The sequence below is a fragment of the Rhamphochromis sp. 'chilingali' genome, assembly GCF_963969265.1.
Source record: "Rhamphochromis sp. 'chilingali' genome assembly, chromosome: 5".
In the NCBI taxonomy this organism is placed as follows: Eukaryota; Metazoa; Chordata; class Actinopteri; order Cichliformes; family Cichlidae; genus Rhamphochromis; species Rhamphochromis sp. 'chilingali'.
The window spans coordinates 11100556-11121874 of record NC_137932.1 but is presented as its reverse complement, the minus strand read 5'-3'; the positions used below and the strand labels follow the sequence as shown (position 1 = coordinate 11121874).

The 21319-nt window shown below is 39.8% G+C and overlaps 1 protein-coding gene across 6 annotated transcripts in view; it reads left to right on the top strand.

Moving 5' to 3' along the window:
• wasf1 (WASP family member 1) overlaps positions 1 to 21319 on the top strand; it is a 65717-nt gene that overhangs the window by 20283 nt on the left and 24115 nt on the right. For all 6 annotated transcript variants that reach the window (XM_080882830.1, XM_080882828.1, XM_080882829.1 and 3 more), the window contains 2 exons: positions 12853 to 13007; positions 14453 to 14587. In XM_080882830.1, the coding sequence (XP_080738956.1) occupies positions 12875 to 13007; positions 14453 to 14587 (268 nt within the window). In that variant the 5' untranslated portion in view covers positions 12853 to 12874. The remainder of the gene's footprint in view (positions 1 to 12852; positions 13008 to 14452; positions 14588 to 21319) is intronic.

The following is a 21319-nucleotide window of genomic DNA, read 5'->3' as shown; positions in this document are numbered from 1 at the left end:
GAACGTTTCGGTTCTTTGCTATCCTCTAGGGGCAGTTGTGATTGAGGTCTTAGAGCGGGCTAGAACGAGTTCCCTTTAATTGCATCATTGGCAGGCGAACAACTTGCACAGCTGTGTGTGTGTGTGTGTGTGTGTGTGTGTGTGTGTGTGTGTGTGTGTGTGTGTGTGTGTGTGTGTGTGTGTGTGTGTGTGTGTGTGTGTGTGTGTGTGTGTGTGTGTGTGTGTGTGTGTGTGTGTGTGTGTGGCGGATTAAGGAACCCATTATACAGCCGCTATTTTGTAAAGGGAGTAGTACATGCCAAAACCAATGAAACAACAAAATCTGGAGGGTTTTTTTGGGCCTATGTGCATATTTAAGATTAGAAATTGTTTATGCTTGACGATTCAATTACTTATTGATTATTATCAAGACCTTTACAATCAATTCAATGTTATATTAGATGGAAATTGTTAATTCTTAACAAACACAAACTGCAGTTTTTTGTTGTTGTTTGAAACAACTCTTGAAAATTGTTCACAGCTACCAGGCAGCATCAGTACAGCTCAGAAAGTCAGCCAGCGAGTGGATATGTATCATTTGAATACCAGTGTTCCAAGATGCTTACCTTGATCAAAAGGATATGCAGGGCATCATGGTAAATGACTGCCTTGCTTAAGTGTACATGGAAAAAAGTCCACAGATTGACCCGGGGTCCAAACAGCTGAGCTCAGATGAGGGAAAACCACCAAGGAAGCCTTCAGTTTGAAATAAAGTTTGCACCACTATGGAGGAAAAGCTTTTGTTTATCTGCAAATAATACAGCATATCAGACAGGATAACATGAGAAATGGTGCAGTCAGAAATTCAGTTATTGAGACGAGGAAATAAGCTTATTATCTTCCCTTATCCCTTGCCACAAGCACTCTAAAGTTTCCCACTACCAGCAAACCTAGTTAGCATAGCTGTGTGAGCCAAAAGTGACAGCACTGGTGCTGCAGGTGTATTTATAGCCCGACAACAAGAGGTCTCTATGTGTCTGTGTGTTATAGCACCATGCTGGTGAGGGCCTGCAAGGTGACAACTCACCCCAGAAGGGGGATGGGGGTCTGCTGATGCATAATTTTAATTGGGAGGATGACACACTGGCGCATGCCATGATATATTCTGCCAACGTGATCTGCTGTGATGGGTGAGTTGAAGAATTGAGGGTGGGGAGCAGGGGCTGATGCATGTATGCGGTTATTCTTGTGATGCGGGCCTGCTATTTGAATACATGCTTTGATGAGAAACTCCACCGGTCTCGTAGGTTGCTGTCAGAAGATTGCAACATCATCAGGGTATTTGTGCATTTTGTTTCATTTTGTACATATGATCGCTCCTCTGGCTACTCACCTCATCTGTCAGGCTTGACAGTCTGTTCCCACCAACTGCAGCAAAGCTTTAATAGGGGGTTGCTTGAACAGGCACTCTTTTTATAAGTCTGTAGGCATCTTGCATCAGACTCGCTGGTTTTTCTGTTTCAGAATGTCACAAAAGTTGTCTGAAGCAGGCTCTTAACCCCAAGATTTGATTCTCTATAATCTGATAAGCACTTTCTTTGAAGCATATTAAACCCTGGACACTCTGGCTAAAGGGGAGGTGTCCGGCTTAGATAGGTCACCTAATAAATCCTCAGTGGTATTGATTTTAACATTAGGCCCTCTTTCCTTCAGTATTTTATCACTGATTTGAAAAAAAATCTGTCTTTTTGTTCCATCTCTGTACCCTCTGATTTACTTTACTGCCTAAAGAACAAAGTGAATTCAGAATTTTATTCTTTATGTTAAAAATGTAACAACATTTCAGCTGCTTTAAAATGTGTTGCAAAGAGAATTTCAGTCACAACAAATGGCATTTAAAAAATTAATAGCTGGATGATGAGCCAGATATAGTACTGCTCCTGTTAACCTCTGCAGCTGTTAAAAATGTTTTTTGTTTTTTTAAATAGGCTAAAGGAAGAAACAGACCTGTTGATAGAGCTTGAGCTCAGCTTTGCCCAGTTATTTTATTTGCCTATGTTTTCTTTGGAAAATGAACTGCAGTAGCTTTCTTGCACTGCAAATCTGCATTACTGACTTAAACCAGCTGTTATTAAGCGTTGCCAGTTTGAACTCCTAACCCAGTGCCATTGGCTTGCTGAGGCTGTGCCAGCTTCACTGATTATATGCCCGTGTTTTATGTTTGCAGCTGTTCTTAGTTCATAGAGAACTCTAAGAATACAGCTGTAGTTCCCAGAGTCACTGAACAAAGGACAAAATGTTCAGGCTAATTTGACACAGAAAATGCATTAATTTTTAAGCTGTAAGAATCAAAATGCTCTGAAGCTGCATTTTTAAATCCCAAGGGCTGGTTGCAGTGACTGGTCTATCTATTAAGACTTGTCTACAGACTTTATGAGCTGCACCAACCAAACTTGTAGCTAGTTTTAAACACACCTGGTCATGACCATTCATTCAAATGCTCATGTCACTATGGCTGTTGCTTAGCAGCACACTCTGTCTTGCTAATTTGTCATTTTTAATTTGCAGCAGGATCAATGCAAAAAGAAAGTAAGATGTCACTGACACAGAAATCGTAGATCTGTGCAGTGAGCACGAGAAATCCCTCATTATACTTCCTGTGCAAAGTAGTGCCTTAACTGGCAAAGATCCTCCCTGGAAACATCAGTACACAGGAAATCTTCAAAACAGAGTCTAACAGATTGGTTCAGTTTGTCAGTATGAGAGTTTTGTTTTGTTTCCTAATAGATGGCACCATCTATAGGCGTACACCTATAGATGGTGCCAGTGGTATAACTATTATGCTGGATTTAGAACGCCAGATTCATTAGCTAAATTGTTGACCTCCACAGGTGACTGGATGTCAGCATGTAGATACTAACTCAATTGCAGTTTCTTTTCTGTGCATTTAATGTGATAGCACACAAATAGGATGGTCTGAAGAAGTACTGAATTATGTTGCTTCAGAAATAGAAAAGTGTTATGTGTAATGTACAGATGAAAGATGTTTTTTATTAGCATACTAGGAATGCAGAGGTTTCATCCGGTGCGTAGATTTTAATTATAGCTTGGATTTTACTCAATACCATGCTGTTACTGCAAGCTACAGTTCCAAGGATACTGATCACGTTAGGGCTGGGCGATATATCGAGTTTTTAAAAAATATCGATATATTTTCATACCAGATATAAGATGTGACAATATCGTTTATATCGATATAGTCTATGTTATGTTATAATTATACTTGTGGAGCCGCAGGTTTGCCTCTCTTTCGTCCACTTTTGTCTCTACGCAATGTTACTCTGCCTCGCCTCTCATTCACTGAACACAACTCCGCCTCCCTCATTGCTTCACCTGCAGGCAATGACAAGATGAAAGCGGAAAATCTCCGTTAGCGAGTTACCGTGCGTGGGGCTGGACGGCGTCAACGTGTTAGCGAGCTAACCGCGCTAGCGAGCTAACCGCACTAACGACATGCAGCCCGGAGGGGCTGCACGGCCTAAAATCCTTTCATTTTCTCAAAAATCGTCAGTGCGCCTTATGTATGAATTCTGGTTGTGCTTACTGACCGCGAACCGATTTTATGTGGTACACAGCGCTCAGCAATCTGTCAAAAAATGTTTTAATATGACTTTGCTAAGCTACGGAGCTGCACCGCTTGATGGATTGTCGGAGGATTACGGCTACCGGGGAGGAGCCTCGCGGAGTGATACGTACTGTGTGTGTATAAGGACCACAAATGGCACCTGTTCAGAGACGTGGTGCAGCTGTGAAATCTGTCTCTTTGTTATTATGCTCAGCGTCTATTAGTTTACATTTTGACTGCACAATTGTGAGTTTTTTGTTATGCACAAAAACAACATTGTTTTCTTTTATTTATGGACCATGATTATTTAATAAATGCTGATAATTTATTTTTAAGTAATTTCTTCATGTACATCTACGCTGTATGTAAATAAAAGTGCCCGTGTGACATCTGGGACACAGTGTGACTAAGAACTCTCTTTTTGTTCTCAACTTATGGCTTTAAAAAAAATATCAAGATATATATCTTATATCGCCATCCAGCTAAAAAATATCGAGATATGAATTTTGGGTCATATCGCCCAGCCCTAGATCACGTCATAGGGAAGTGTTAAGTTGAACGAAAGTAGAATGAACATTTTGTTTATCCACCCCCACCCCCCAAAAAACATCAACCAAAGTTCATACTAGCTCAGTCAAACTGTTAATCCTAGAAATCAACTGTTAAAAAATCTTTTTAACAAAGAGGATCCGAATATTTCTCTTTTCTTCGTACTTAGGTCAGTACGCTTGTGGATGAAATAGGAAATTGCATATTGTTTGGAAATTTCAAAAAAGTTACATTTAGAATCAGTGCATGAGCGCATGCAGACTCTCTATGTGTGCCTTGTGTTGGATTCTGTTTCATGGTGATCCAGCAGAAAAATCAGAGTTCAGACCATGAATTTTACATCACTTAATGATGAGATCTCTCTTGAGACCCAGGCAATTTGCTTTCCTTACCACTGGCTGGCTTCCTTATCGCAGCTTACTTTAGTCATCTTGTGATTTTTATTTATTTATTTTTTAAAAATATTTCTTTTTTTTTTTAAATATATATTTATTTTTTCCCCAAACTACTCTGATGCAGCTACTAATGGCAAACTAAGACTCAGCAAATTGGATCAACGCTGGATTTTTATTGTTTTTTTTGTAAAGAAATGCAAATTCTGTCTTATCTGAGGTTTCTTTGTATTCATTTAAAATTCCTTGTATAATTTACCAACACACAAAAATCATCTTGTTTTCTCTTACATTTTTATCCACTCTTATCTCATAGTGTATCTGATGGTGTAGTCTGGCAGTTCTGAAAACCCTCCACATAAAAGGTCTTTGACTAGCTCCACATTGAGGGGTCGGGAACTATATTGTGCTGCAGTGTGAGTGAGTAAATACTCCATTAGGATTCATTAGAGCCTTCAGTTGGACTCATTGTTCGGGTGCAACGAGCTGCACCAGAGGAGGCCCCTAGCTCTCTCCTGGCATGTGCCGTCCCTCACCCCACTTTGTGCCTGTACACAATGGATGAGCAATCCCTGATCTCTGGCTTGTTCTCCCACTCATATTGCATTTATTCATCAAGTGCTATCGTTGTTGCGAAGTGTCACTGTGATCTTGACCCATTCACTTCCTCTTCCCTTTTCCTGCCCCCCGCCTAACGTGCGATATTATAAAGTGACCGATGACATCCCACTGCAGCTGTTGCTATGGTGATAGGTGACAGCGGGAAGCACCCCCCGCGCCCTCCCATCAAGATGAATGAGCCATAAAAGTAGTAGCAGAGTGCCAAAGGGTGTGCTGACAGGGATTGACTAGTCCGTAGATGGGATGGGGGGGGGGAAAGTAAAATCACATGAATGTTAATTTGTTGTGTGCGTATATGTGTAGTAATCATCCCAATAGAGAAAAAGTATAGAGAGACCGTGGCACTCTCTCAAACACCTATCCAGTGTCTTCCTGATTGAATCAAGATAAAAGAGAAAATGGAGCAGTGTAATATTTCCTTAATATGAGCTGTCAGTTTTGTCATCTACATACGTTTCTTTCATTGAACAGCTATTGTGCAGCATTGTCAAAAATCTAAGAATACTTGTGTGAAAACTATTTCGATACTTTGATTCACTTTTACGTCTAAGTATCAAAGTCTAAGATAATTACAAGATTTTAGATTTTGCAACTCATTGTGCTTATGCCACACATTACAAAGACCAAATCTGAAACAGAAAAATGCATACACAATAATTTTTCTGTCATGTGAACTGTACTTTCTCCATAGAAATGATCTCTTCTGCTGAACCTACAATTTTGCCTTTCAGTTTTAGGACAATCATCTCCTCAGGGCTTGAATGACAACTAGAGCTGGGCGATAGAACGATAACGATATGTATCGCGATATAACTTTTACTCGATAGAGAAATTAAGCTATCGCGATAGACCTCGTCGCTCTTGTCCTCAAAAAAAAAAAAAAAGTCAGCCAATCCAAATTAAGTAACGCAGAGCCGAACCAATCACAGCCGCAGCGTCACGTCGCGTGACTTGTTACGTACAGCACAAGTGCCAAGCCGCACGTGTGTTTGTTTGGGAAGCAGCCAGCGGGTAATGGAGCCAGCGCGTAATGGAGGAAATGAGTGTGCCGACTAGAAAAATCAACCGAGCGTGACCGAAGAGAAAACAGATGATGGTTCCAATGGCGGAGAGATTGTCGAACGGAAGAGCCATAGAAGTTCCGTAGTGTGAAGGTATTTCGGCTATTTCAAGTCTGACAAAAAACAGAGTAGCGTGCACTGTAAATTGTGCCGAAAGCAAGTCTGGAAATACAATAAACTGGTGCATGCGCTACGTCCACACGTACCCGGGTATTTTTGAAAACGCAGATTTTTCTATGCGTTTGCACCTTTCGTCCACACGTAAACGGCGTTTTTGGTCACTGAAAACGAAGATTTTTAAAAACTCCGTTTTTGCATTTACGTGTGGACTAGAAAAACGGAGAAAACGCAGCGTCAAAGGTGTGCACATTTTTTGACGTCACACTGTGCGCCACGTTATTGTTTCGGTGAAATGAATTTCTACAATACTGTTACTGTTAATTCTCTCTGCAGTGTGTAAATGCTTACATATACACACAGTTACTGTCCCTCCACACATACGACTCGGTTCTGCTTCTATGCCCCAGCTTTGTTTACTTTTTCCCACCGAGGCTTCTAGACTTCTGATTGGCCAACATTTCTGCACGGTTAGGAATCTAGCGCAACCTGCTGCTTTGGCATGTTCATAGCAGCGTTTTCCTTCATGTGTGGACGGGATTATTTTTTAAAACGAAAACGGAAAATCTCAGTTTTCAAAAATACCCGTGTACGTGTGGACGTGGCCTCAGTCTCTGACTGGAAGCGCTAATTCGTCATTCGGCTTTTGTCAGACTAAAGTAACTGTTAAAACTGTTTGAAAAGCTCAGCTATACAACAAGGAGAGATCGAGAATTTCCTTTTAGTTCTCAGTTTATTTGATATTGACAAAAGTTAGTCAGTTTTGTCTGTTCTTCTGTAAAACAAACTAAGATTTATTTTTAGAATTAATATTTTGTTTCTAAGTGGAATTGACAATTTAGTCTGTTTTGTTTGTTCGTTCTATTTTGAAACTTAAACGCTTTAGCGGCTGCCTTTTGTGTAGTTTGCAATATTTGCCTTTATTTATCTGAAAAAGTCTCATGTTCCTTAAGTACATCTACCCTGTTGAACTTATTATGGAAAATGAATATTTAAATAAAAACAAGCTGCTGATTATTTCACATTTTACTTGTGAGCAACGGCACATTTAAATCTTACAAATATAGTTATTTGGCTTATATCGTGATAGATATCGTTATCGCCTGAAATGAAAAAAACATATCGTGATATGAAAAAATCTCATATCGCCCAGCTCTAATGACAACAAAATATACTGTATCCGTATGCCTATAGCATTTTATCCCACAAAATGCACACCGTTGACTCTCAGATTTGAAAATGCTTCAATCCTTTTCATAAGATTAACCATTCAAGATGAGCATTCATTATTTAACAGGGTGTTGAGCACTTCTTTGCTTTGTTTTGTATTGGTTTTTTTTGGGGGGGGGGGGTGTTTCAATAAATTTCCTATTCGGTGGTTTGTCGTTAACGCAGCTGTTTTTATGGGCTCTGCTTGGGCCTGGGTGAGGTAAATTTCACCCAGTGCAAGTCTCTGAGCAAGCATCCAGGTTGATTCATATGCTGAAATTTTACATTACATTACACTAACTATGCATGCGCCCTGCAGGCAAACTTCAGTCAGACTTTGAAGAACTATAACAAGAATAATTTGCTGTCTATGGTGTCTCTATACTCCAGAGTATAATCACCATGTTTGAGTTCTTTATTTAATCTGAATGTTAGTTTTGTGGCACACTTGGAAAAACTGCTTGGAGGCCACAGCATGACCATAATTACTGTGACCGTCTTTAATGAAATTGTGATCTCGTTGCCTTTGAAACTGGGTACCAGGTCTGCGACCACTTGCAGTCAGTTGCTATCTTTAAAGTGAGTTTGGTGAATCAAGACTGTAATGAACCCGCAATAGTATGAAGTCAGTCTACTATCAGTTTGTGATTGAATGAGGTCAAGCAGGATGCCATCTAATTTTTACTCTAGCGTGACCGACCTGTTATCAAACCCCTTATCTCATTCAGGACAATATTTATAGTTTTGTTAGTTTTCTAAATGTGAATATGTTTGAGCTTAGTGCCCTGCAGTTGTCCCGTCAGCCCTTCATTGTTTTTCTTCTCTTATATTTTCCCAATTTATCTCTTGATCACAACCAAGATTGTATATATGACTGAAGAAATTCTAACAGGAGCAAAGCTGTCATATACTTCATCATGCCACCATATAATATGGAAACGTGAGTGTAAAAACGCAGAATGAAAGTGTGTGCTAGCAGTTTGTGAGCAATCGTGTGTGGGTAGAGAATATCTTCCTCCATCATGGACGGCAGTCCTAAATTATTTCATATCCTGTCAGCAGGCAGTATGTACTGTATGCTGCAGTCATTCATCACAATCCAAGCTCATGCAGTGCGGCAAGACACTGACTGAAAAGCAAGGCAATGTGAAGTTAACTGTGTTTACTTACTAATGATGTGCCAACTTATTTTAAGTTAATGCAGTAACCTTGCCTGCCTGTACTAGATCAACACTCCTTCTGTCCGCGTTTATTGGAAAACAAGATTAAAGCTAGATAAGAGAAGTGAATCTCTTCATTGACTTTGATTTTTATTGGTGACTTTGAAACACTGAAATTCATAACCGCTTCAGTTTGACCAAATCGTTGAGCAGAGTATTTTTAAATCGTTCATAAATCTGTTTTTGAGAGCAAAGAAAACTGTTAGTGGCTACTATTTGAAATGCCCACACCAAGAAGGATCAGTATTATCACTTACAATCTATTTTTTTTTTTGTGCTTTTTTTTGTGTGGTTTTATCTACTGCTGCTTTGTTTTCGATACAATCAAAATCAAGTCTGTCATCCTTGCCGTACTTGTTTAAAAAGGCAGATGAAAATAAAAGTACTAATATTGAGATTGTGCACGCCTCCCGCCTCTGCCAAAAATTGTTTGTTTCTCCTGTTTCTCATTGTTATTTCGCTGCTGTCTGGAAACTTAATATTCTGTCACTGTTTGCTTTTAATCCCCCCTTTAAACAAACCTGTTCTCTGTCAGCTTAAAAAAAACTAACTCTTGTGATTGGTTAGAAGGAAGGTTGTTAAAAGGACAACACATTCACTGTTTAAAAAAAAAAAAAAAATCATATAGGCTCTTGGCCTTTTCTGATTTATTTAATATAAATTAACAGTTGTTTTAGTTTTGAGCAGCCCCTTGTTTATTCTTTATTCTTTTAGTGCCAGGAAAATTACTACAAGGGAATAAAATATATAAGGCAAAAGCAGAATTTGTACTATTCTACCAAGCTTGAAAGTCAATATTTGATATGACCATCTCTATTCTTCAACTTCTTCAGCCTGAACTCTCTTAGGCAAGCTTTCTTGTCATTTATTTTAAGATGTCGTCAGGAATAGTTCGCCAGGCTTCTTGAAAGACGTTCAAATCTCTTCTTTGGCTGTTCAAGGAGATCCGACACTTTAGCAATGTTGAGTTTTGTGCTCTGGGAAGGCCAATTGAAGACTGTTGGTGTCCTATTGTTTTTTTGTTTTTTTTTATCCAGGTATGTATGTATTTTAAATTCATTGAATTTGTTTTTTTTCTCCCAGATTCATTTAACTTAACTCAGTATTTTTTTATAATTTCACAGGTCATTTTAATAACTAAAAAAACTTATCTTTTTTAAACTCTTTTTTTTACTAACTTCCCTTTTGAAATAAACCCACATGTTACAAAGTGTGTGTGTGTGCGCACGTCTGTGTGTGAGCGTGTCTGCCCATTTTCTCATTGAACCTCTCTGATATGCTGAGTATATACAATCTAAAGTGACTTACTTTGCACATAAACTAATTAAAGATAGATAGATAAATAAATGTGTTATTGATTTCTGATGTGAAAACTGCATAAGAGATGGAGTTATTTTTTTTAAGGAGCACAGCACTCATACTAAAGAGTTCTGACAAGGAACGTTTAGGGAGATGCAGCTTAATTTTCAGAAGAGACTATAAATTAAGATGACAAATATTACTGTTTTGGACATGAAGAGTTTGACATTTTGAAAAGTGGACTCATAGTCTTTACAAAGCTGCCAGCAGCAGCTGGGCAGCTTTACATAACACAAAGACCAGAAGCCGGGAGAAAGGCATGATCTGCCTAGCCCTACCTATCAACACTTCTGAGCCTCTTAGCAATGAATTAATTCATTTATATTTTATGGCTCATTTGTTTAATCTTTAGTAAAGTAAAAAGCCTCAGACTAGGTGTTGAATTATTTGGGTTAGGTTTGAGCCAGTTGTCTGACAACCAGTAGAAGCTAAACAGAGTTGAATGTACATTCAAAATGTTCAAGTGGCAAATATTTTTCATATGAGAATATAGTTTATGGCATGCGTTTCCCTTGGAAATGTGCATTTCAAGATGATCTTCCTACATGCTACTTTGGGTAGTACTGCTCTGCCTGCTTGTTAAAGGTCAACATGGTAACAGCTGGCAGGTAGATTTGATATTCTGAAGACATCTGGATTCTGACAAGTGTCCATTGTGTCAAGAGTTGTTCCCAGTGAGGGGAGGATGGTGAGTGTGTGTACACTCAAAGGATCTCTGAAGTGGAGAGGATCTCTTGTTATTTTAGTGGTGGGCAGAGATTGGCACCATGTTTGGGTTTGTGTCATTTTAACATCACTTCCACTCTTCTTTCAAACCATTTCAGCAACACATAAAAGAGGCACATGTTGTTGGTTTTTCCTTTTATGGACACTGATGCTCCCATTTAAGATGCTTCCTAGATGACTCACCTCAGCACAGTCTTTTCTGGACCTTCTCGCTCTCATCTTACCATCCTTAGCCAGGATACATTCTGGTCTTACATTTCTATGGTTACAGTGAAGAGTTGTGATTATTCCTCAATGATGGAAGCATTTCTAATAATATATTGGGGCACTGGAAACATCACATGTCAATCACTGTCCATACCAGGTCAGAGGGCCCGGTGGCGCCAGTGTCCGGCAACCTCGCCTCTGTCAGTGCGCCCCAGGGTGGCTGTGGCTACAATGTAGCTTGCCATCACCAGTGTGTGAATGTGTGTGTGAATGGGTGGATGACTGGATGTGTAAAGCGCTTTTGGGTCCTTGGGGACTAGTAAAGCGCTATACAAATACAGGCCATTTACCATACCTGTCAGTTGGTCCGCTGGTTCATCTGAGTACTTGATCTTTAAGAAATTGCACATATTGGTCACTAAGGGAGACATGCATTAAGCCCTCTTTACTTGCTATTGCTGGTCCTTGTGTCCTCCTTATTTTCATAACTCCTATATATGACAATTTGTATCATGCTAGCGAATGGCTATGTTTAGCTACTGGTCTCTTTTTTTTATTACATGGAATACGATCAGTCATTGATTGGCTTCTCCAAAACCTGGACCTTAGCATTACTTAACCAGTGTGGGATCATCTTGAAAGAGAACGAAACAAAAAGCAGCCAAAAATCCAAAGAAGCGCTTTGAATGTCCTTCAAGAAACCTGGAGAGCTATTCTTGAAAATGACAACAAAGCTTGCCTAAGAGAGTTCAGGCTGTGCTGAAGACTAAAGGCGGTCATAAAAAATATTCAATCTTGTTAGAATTCTTCAAATTCTGTTTTTGCCGCATGCAGTGTACAGTATTTCCCAGTGTTTTTGAGAAAATCGTTGCTCCAAATTTTTCTAATTTTCCTAGCAAAAATATAAAGAAATGTAGGGTGTATCAAGACTTTTACCCAGCAGTGTTTCTATTAAATATAAAGAATAAAAAACAAAGTCAAACACCTGTCTGTGTTTGTAAAGATATAAACTTCAGTGAATGACAGCACTCATGCGCTTTAATAGTGAATGTATTAATAGGGAAATGAAATGACCTGGTTTGGGTGCAGCAGGAGGGGAGGGGCTGTTTGTGGGAGAAAACCTGGTCACCGGCAGGTTATGAGTCAAAAACAAACCAAGATAAACGGAGTGAACTTTAAGCATACTCCACGTGTTACACTTTATACCTTTGTACTGCTTAACACCTCTCGTATAGTTTTGGGGGTGAAAGGGTGTTTTAGGTGACACAACAGTGAGTAGTCGTGGGTGTGTATCATCGCTGTGTGTTCTGTGGTTTTACCCAGCTGTCCTTCTTTTTTGTGTTAGTTTGACAGGAGGAGATGTGAGCCTTAGCAGCTCTCAGTGCAGCCTTAATGCCATTAGCATGGTTGAGTGGGCAGACAAAGTGCTGAGGTGTGTTATGCAGGCTATGCATGATGAAAAGAACAAGACAGCGGGACGTCAGTGAAACAGATGAGGCAACATGGCTATTGGCAATGTCAAAACATTACTTGTGTCCTATTTTTCTGCATTTTCTATAACTTGAGACCCTTTTCCACAGTTATTTCCATTTCTATACGTGTCCTTTTTCATATTCACCCTGCAGCCCATCTCTCTCGTTCTCTCAGTCGGGGTGTGAGTGAAGACTGCGTTTTCTGTACCTCTTATATTTGAAGGTGTAATAAATAGCAAAAGTAGATTTATGACAAGAATTGATTCACTGAAGTTTTGTATTCTTTCTTTTTTCTGCCCCCCCTTCCTCTATCAGGTAGCGGTTTCTCAGCAGAAGGATGCCGCTGGTGAAGCGCACCATCGAGCCCAGGCACCTGTGCCACACGGTGCTGCCAAGAAACATCAAGAACGAGCTGGAATGTGTGACTAACATCTCCTTGGCCAACGTCATCCGCCAGCTCAGCAGCCTCAGTCAGTAACCTGAGGACACTCGTGTACAGACACATGTGTTCTTTCATAATTTAAACAGACACGGCACACTATACATACAGACTTGCTTCCTTTAAGTATAATAACTTTTATGAAATTTGTTTATATTGGCAGTGAGGTTGTTCCATAGTTAAAGAGTGAGATATTTGCACTGTACACAATTCTAGTTTAAGTAGTATGTGCTCTAAAAATCTACCAACATGCCTGAGTGTAAATCATCTCATTCGCAGTATATTTTGGTCGCCATAGTTTGTGATGAATTCATTCGTGCTGGGAAATTTGAGAAAACATTTTGCATATTGCAGCATATGTTTATGACTCACAGGCCATGGCATGAATCCACTTCATTTTATAGAAGCTAAAAAATTAATTCAGTGCATGAAATAAATGGTGGGTGATAATGTAAAATCACTGCCTACATTTAGTAGGGCAGAAACTGGGATGTACGCTGATGTATAAGTGAACCTGGCTGAAATGTATTAGCATAAAGAAAATGTTGGCAGAAAGTAATAGTTTTATCATTCTGGCTTAATCTACACCATTTTTTCTTTCTTTCTTTTTTTTTTTTTTAATTAAATTTTGTTATCACACATCAATGCTTACGTCTCTTTCAAAGCAGTCAGGCAGCACCTTTATGTCCCTAATGGCTTTCCACCTCACCAGTGAGCCAGTGTTTCCCCTACTATCATTAACTGCACAGCTCAGGCAAAGGAAAGACGTCTGTCTGTCTGTCTGTCAGAAAAACTATGCAAAAGCTATGGTGCCAAATTCCATGAAAACTGGTAAAGCAGTTGAACAGAGACAAAGAGGGAATCCACTGAATTTTGGAGAAGATTTGCACATTTTTCTTTAAAATTGCAAAACAATCCATTGCCTTCAGTGGAAAATAGAGAATGGGGAAGAAAGATGATTTAAGTGAAAGGTGGTGTTGCTTTTGGTGCCAGATGGGCTGGTGCGAGCGTTTCAGAAACTGCAATTTTCCCACACAAACATCTCTAGGGTTTACGGAGAATGGTCCAAAAAAGAGAAATTAGCCAATGAGCGTCTGTTATCTGACTGTCAGAGGACAGTGACTGTTTTAAGCCAAAGGGAAAGAAACAGTACCTCAAATACCCACTCATTATAGCCACGGTATGCAGAAGACACACTCCAAGAAACTGAGTGTCATTTAAACACCACAGCCTATCTGAGTATTGTTGCTGATATTCTAATGGTTGTTTCCAGCAGCCGTGTCACAAAGTTTAAATCATCTCATCTGGTTTCTTAAGTGCAACAGGAAGTTCGCTTTACATAAAAATTACCTCCACAGCCACCAGTTGAATACCTTTCGGCTCTTAATATCTTTAAAATAAATATATTTAATCAAGCTACTCAGTCCATTTCAGTACTTATTTTCATCTCTGTTTTTCAATTCTGTGTGTGCCTAGGTAAATATGCAGAGGACCTGTTTGGAGAGCTCTTCAATGAAGCACACTCCTTTTCTTTCCGGGTCAACTCCCTGCAGGAGCGCGTGGACCGCCTCTCCATCAGTGTCACACAGCTGGACCCCAAAGAAGAGGAACGTGAGTGTTGTATCCACACGAGCCGTTTCACACACCACATCCCATTCTTTTTGAATTTCTGATTTTGTCTCTCTTACTTTGATTTGTGTGTCTGTAAGACAGCTCTGTGTATGTGTAAATGTGCCTGTTGGATGATTAAACTGAATCTCCTCCACTAATATTAAACACAAATTTTCCAACCCTCCCGGTGGTGAAAACCCAGGCCAGTAATAAAAAAAAGTTTCTTTACCCAATAAAGTTTTTATGTGAGGAGAAATCCAGTGGTTAGACTGTAGCTTCTGTTAGCAGTAACAAAAATGGAATGTGATCATCTGTGGGACTGTCAGGTAATCTAGGTTATCCTGAGAAAGGGTAGGCAGGATGACACAATAGGGTATCTAGTGGGGAATGCATTGCAAACTAAAAGGGGAGAGAATCATAGCTGTATAATACCATGCTCCAAGGCGCCATATCGATTTCCTGTGGGCCAGCGGTGTGTTTACGGCTTTGCACAATGCTACTGTAACTGCTGCCTTGTCACTGACAGAGACGGTAAAATGCTCACTCAGTTGTACTCACTTATAACTTTTCTGTGAATGCAACCAGAGACTTTTTTTTTTTTTTTGTTAAACAAGGCAATGAATTGTTTCGTTTTTTGTGCAGAATTATAGGTTTTTATTTTAAACACAGATAGACGGTAGACTGCACATTCCAATCTTCACTTTGGTCTCTTTCTTTTCCCACTCGTGCAATGATACCTTGACATTAACCAAATCACTTTAAACTCTTCTTCTTTTTTTTAATCAACACCATTTTCACCTTTTCCCTTCATCATCTCCTCACAGCTGTTCCCCATCCTGTCTGCACCCTTTATCCTGAGCATGTCCGCATATAATATCTGTGCTGAATGGATAATTGCAAGTGATCTAATTGTAGAAGCCTGTTGTGCAGGTCTTTGCTGGGAAGTGAGATGTTTTTGTGTGCAGAGGTTGGAGGGGAAACACGTGTGGGCTAACACGCACTCCTCAAAAGGTTCACTGTCTTAGCCTGCAGAGTATGAACTATAAATATTTATTATTTTAGAGACACATCTATGGATTTACTTTGGGAAATACCCAAGCAAAAACTAAGTCAATCTTTGTATCATTTAAGTAAAAGATTACTAGCTCCTGTTCATGTGATGTTACTGTGATTGAGTTGATAAATATGTGATTATGATTTTGTCTTTATTCGCTGTGTGCATGTGGTCCATGGTCTTATCTCCCCTCACATACAAGCCTGACTTATCCCCTTTTAGCTCAAAGTATTGGCTTGAGAGACAATGGATAAGAATCAGCTCAGTTGCAGTTTAAGTGTGTGGTGGTGGTGGTGGTGGTGGGGGAGAGCTGGAGGGGTGGAGAGTAAGAAAAATGGAAGGATAGAGGGATGGGTGCATAATACAGGACACTGCAGCAAAAACCAGTGGTGTGTAAAAGGACTGTACCGCAGAATTTTCTGGGCCAGGTTGAAATGGCCTCCTCTGCAGGTTACAGAGATTTCCCACTCAGTTCAGCTCCTCGGTATTCATTTGTTACCAAGAGAAAGTTGTCTTTGAATCAAAAAGCCCACACTTACTGTTCTCTCGTAATATGTTAATAACTGATTAGTGAAATCAAGTTATAAACGGCAAACTAAGCGAGTATGCTGTGACTGCACAGGAGATGAACAGAAAGATGATCAGTTGTGCGAAGATTTTAGGGTTTTTGTAAACACGACCCTGCATTTACCACCTCCCTTTCCTCTTTCTTTACCCATTCATGGTCAAACACACACCACAGTTCAACTGTATGCTTTTAGAGTAAGCACATAGCTTGCTTTGTAATATGGCGAGTGTGTGTTTTCGCCTTGTGGTTGCCATGAGAAGGAGGTGTGAAGGAGAGGAGAATGAGTGCACAAAGGGATTGGACCATAAATCAGGACAGTGAAGGAATAAAGATAGGGTGGAGGATGGGGCACAGGCAAGGTAGAGGAGTGCACTTATATTTTACAGATGCTGTCCACAAAACCACAACAAGTTTCTGTGAGACAATTTAAAACCTTTTATGAGCTATTAGCAATTGGTGCTACTGAATTTAGTGCACACATACTGTAATTTGTGATTAAGTTATCATCATGTTCAGTGCTAATACTTTTAATTTGCCAGGCATAATCAGTGTTGCAGTAATTATTACAGGATTTGTAAATATGTGAAATATTGAGTTTTTCATATTAAAGTTTTCAGATCTTGAATTGTTTGTGATGGTTCTCAGGCACCCGGGTCAGGGTAGTCTATAGTGATGGTAGTCTAAATAATGAACCATCAAAGAGTCTAAGTTCTTAGACTCTTGATTTGAGGTTTAAACAATAAAAAAAGTGTATGTTTAAAAAATAAAAAATGTAAATCTCACATTAGCTTTACCAGAGGGGTCATGGTTAGCAATGATGCAGGGAAACACCATAAAAGTGTACTGTGGTAGGCATAACATATCATAATAAGCACTTCTGCCAACTCTGCCAATATACATAATCTGCACCTGACAGAAAGAGAATGACTGCTTTATGAAATAAATGGTGGGTGATAATGACTGCTCCCTGTTACCTTAATGGTGTTATAGCTGTACTTAAAATAAGATGAGATATTTGGAATTTGTTAGATTAGCACCTTTCACTGAATCATAATTGGTATTTTTACACCCAAGGGCTAAATTTAAACCTTTTGCGCACCGAGGATGGCAAGTGTTGGTTTAATAATACCTGTGACGAGCAGACACATCCTATTGTTTCTGTGTATATGTACATACGGAGCTTGTATGGGTCTAAATGAGCTTTGCCGCTTAAAGACATACAGTATAAATCGTAAGGAAAAGGGGTGAAGGAAAGTAGGGGACTTGAAAGAAGTTCAGCTGAAGGTCGCAGAGAAATGTGGGATGAAGGAATGGCCATAGTGATGTATGCAGTGCCACTGCTGGTGCAGTGGTTAAGGTCAAAGAGTTTTATATCACATGAATTTATATACAGTATGTTAAGTCTCACACACACGCGCACACACACACACACCCATAGCTTGCCCACATCCTGCAGGCTTTTCAAAGGGTACTCTGCCCTTTAGACCTCAGTTGCCACTCCCCTTTTCGTCTCTGTCTGCATTGCCCCCTGCACCCCTCTGTCTTTGTTGTCCTCCTCACTCTCATCTCTCTGATTGATCTCTGCTCTTCCTCCATCTTGCGTGGATGCTATTTGTATGCTGTCAGGCTCTCTTCCCCCTATCACTGTAGCCAGCCAAACTAATGACCTGTATCCCCTATTTAATGGCCCCGTTATATCATTGCACTGGCTGCGGGCCATTATGGAAGGCCACAAAGCCACCCCAACTCCCTGTGCACTTTTCTTTATGTGGTGTCTTATTCCATTTCTCGCTTCCCCTATTAGTACTTCTCATCTGTTTACTTGTGTACCTATTTTATACATGGTTTATATTTCCTCTATCACCAGTTTTCTTTTCTAACATGATTTTTTTTTGATCGTTTTGTATTTGCTTTTCTCTCTTTTACTTCAGTTTTTTTCAGTTGCTTGATAACCTTCCCTGACTCCTCTCACTTTTCTTGTTCTTGCCTTTGATCTTTCCTCATATTTTTATCGTTTTATCTTTTACAAAGTACTACATGTGTACAGAGTATATAAAGGTAGAGCATTTAAAAAAAAAAAAAGGCTAAATTGTTTTCTCCCAAGCTCCGATTTGTTGTTGTTGTTTTTTTGTCTCCATTTCCCATTGTGACTGGAAAGACCGAGATAGTAAGAGGAAGCATCTGTTTAAATGTGTTTAGTGTATCAAGTGGTCAGATCTATAGTATACACATCCCTGAGAATCGCAGGGAAAATAATGTTCAGATTGAGGTTTTTTTTTTTTTCTCATTTATGTCCTCTTCTTTTGTTATGTATACATATTTATGTATCCCCCATGGTGGCACTTCTTGGCTCACAACAAGAAGGTTCTGGGTCTAATCCACCCTAGCTAGGACCTTTCGGTGTGGAGTTTGCATGTTCTCTTGGTGCTTGTGTGGTGCTCTCTATGTCTACTCTAGGTCAAATAGTTGAACAGCACTTTGTTTGAAAGCGCTTTATAAATAAAGTTATTATTATTATTATTACTCTAGGTTCGTCCCAAAGTTGAAAGATGTGCTTGCTTGGTGAATTGGTGAACCTAAATGTGAATGTGCTGTTGTTTGTCTCTCTTTGTTTACCCTGCGATGGGGTGTATCCCGCCTCTCATCCACGACAGTTAAGATGGTCTCATTGTGACCCTGAATTGGATAAGCGGATGGATGAATGGTTCTGTGAAGGAATGGATGATTTGAATAAAAGCCCTGGTAAAAGCTTACAGGAAAGCAAAAGTGCAGCCCTCAGCAGCTGAAAAGTGAGGGCTGATACACCCGGGGGGAAAAAAACAAAATAGAAAACAAGTAATAATGCAATAAAAATGGACATAATTACATGTATAATTTAATTATTAATTTTAATATAACATTATAGACATTTTTCTATAATTCTGTCAGTGTTTATGTTTTGTGTTGTTTTTGTGTTGAAAGTACTGTATTATGAAATGTTTTTATTTGCCAGGCATTCAATTTCTTACACTAGATGGTTTTTCTGGTCTGCCTCACCATTTATGTAGAAACCAGTGGGACATGGTCATGTGACAAAGTTTTTCTTCAGGCAGACTCAGACAATTATGCAGATGCTAAAAGAGCATTTGCACACCCAAAAGCATTATGAGTGATGACTAGCAAGCAGCCGTGATGAAAGCCTACTGAAGTCAACCCCAAACTGATAAGGTGACTTCAACAGTTTATACTTTCTTCTTAGTACACACTAGTTGACAGTGCAGTTGTGAATACTAACACGATGTCCCAGTACGAATTTCAGATGGTTGGCATGCACTTCGTGTGTCTTTTATTTGTTCTTCTTCTGCAACAGTCTGTCTCACTGCAGTACAAGACTCACTCTGTTTACTCTAAAACTGTGCATAACACTTGTAATTTATGAGGGTTTTCTATGCACATGGAAGAACTTCTAGATAAATTTGACTAAAGGACAAAATGAAAGACAGAGGACAAACAATAAACAAGCTTAGGCGGAGAGACGGAGCAAAAACCGAATCAGGGAAAGGAAAGAGTGTGAAGAACTGCGCAGAAGGGGAAATATAGGGCAACATTTGCATTGAAGTACAACAGCAGCGGGAGACGTGCCTGCATACTAAAAGACACTTTGGCCTGTGACTTTTCTTATCTAGTATTGCTGCGCATAGGACTGCATGTCTATGAGATAGGGGGATGAAATGAAGAAAGAGGGAAAACATAATTTTCGTGAAACTAGGAGGGGAGCTGAAGGGAGGGGTATGTGAACGACAAGAACTTCCTCACCTCTCTTTAGTTGAAGTGTTTTAGACAGATGCTATCTGTTTAAGAGAAGGATATGAGGGACAGAGATAAACTTTCCAGCACTGGCTTGCTGATAAGAAGCTTCACATCCTGAGATCAGAGTCTGCTGCACTTGGTGTTGCTTGACCTAACACACACATACACGTATACACACACTCTACTTATGCCTCTGCAAGGACCCCATATCCCAATTCCTACACGGACCCTAAAACCAAATCTTAACCCTCAAACAGTTCTTTCAAGGTTTGAGAGCATTTTGGCCACTCATCAATTGAGAGAGACACACACACACACACACACACACACACACACACACACACACACACACACACACACACACACACACACACACACACACACACACACACACACTCTCGCTATATCTCTCACTAATTTACTTTCATTCTCCTATACATACACTCACATTTTTCACATTAACTAAATGTCTTCGTTAAATGGGTCTAATTGGTAGTTCAGCTGAATAAATGACATTTTGTAATTAGGATGTAAATGCTCATGTTAAGAGATCCATCTGAGCACGCGTGTTTGTGTGCCTTGTGTTTCTCTGCCCGCATTGATTAGTGTAGTAATCTGCACTGAAGCTCTAGTATTGCTTTGTGGAGGTTTATAGCACCTCACGCTGCATCAAATGAGTCCTGGCACAGACTTGTGCGCTGCCTCTCACTTATTTGTCGCTTTTGCACCTACTTGTCACACCATCTGACAGCCTCATGCACTTCCCTTAATTCACAGGGGCAGCAGGGCACAGTGCTCTTGCTCAGCATACAACAATACCAAATTGGCACTCACCCTTTGACCACTGCTTGTACCTGGCCCTCACAGGCTGTTATGTGGCTATAAGAGTCCTTTCTGTGGGGTTTTTCTGTACATTTGCAAGTGGGGAGTGGGAGTACTGGCATCAGCTCATGGTGCACTTTCCTGACTTTCAGCCTAACCTTCCTGTGGAACAGGGGTAGTACAAAAAAGAAATGCCCTACAGGGATCACTAAAGTATAAAATAATAAAATATCACTTTAATGTTCATAACCCTTCCCACGTCTGTATCCCTTACCTTCTCCCTTTTCAGCTAGAGAAAAATGCACTTTAATTTCTTAGATCTCAACATTACTCCTACAATTATCCCTGGCTCTTCTCTGATCACTGTGGGCAGTCAAATTGTCATGCCACTGTAGCTCTGACTTTGATTTTTTTTTTTGCCCTTATCATCCCTGGTGTGTCTGATCTTGGAGCGACTGAAGTATATTATTACACCCCCGGCACAAGCGCAAGTTAAAAT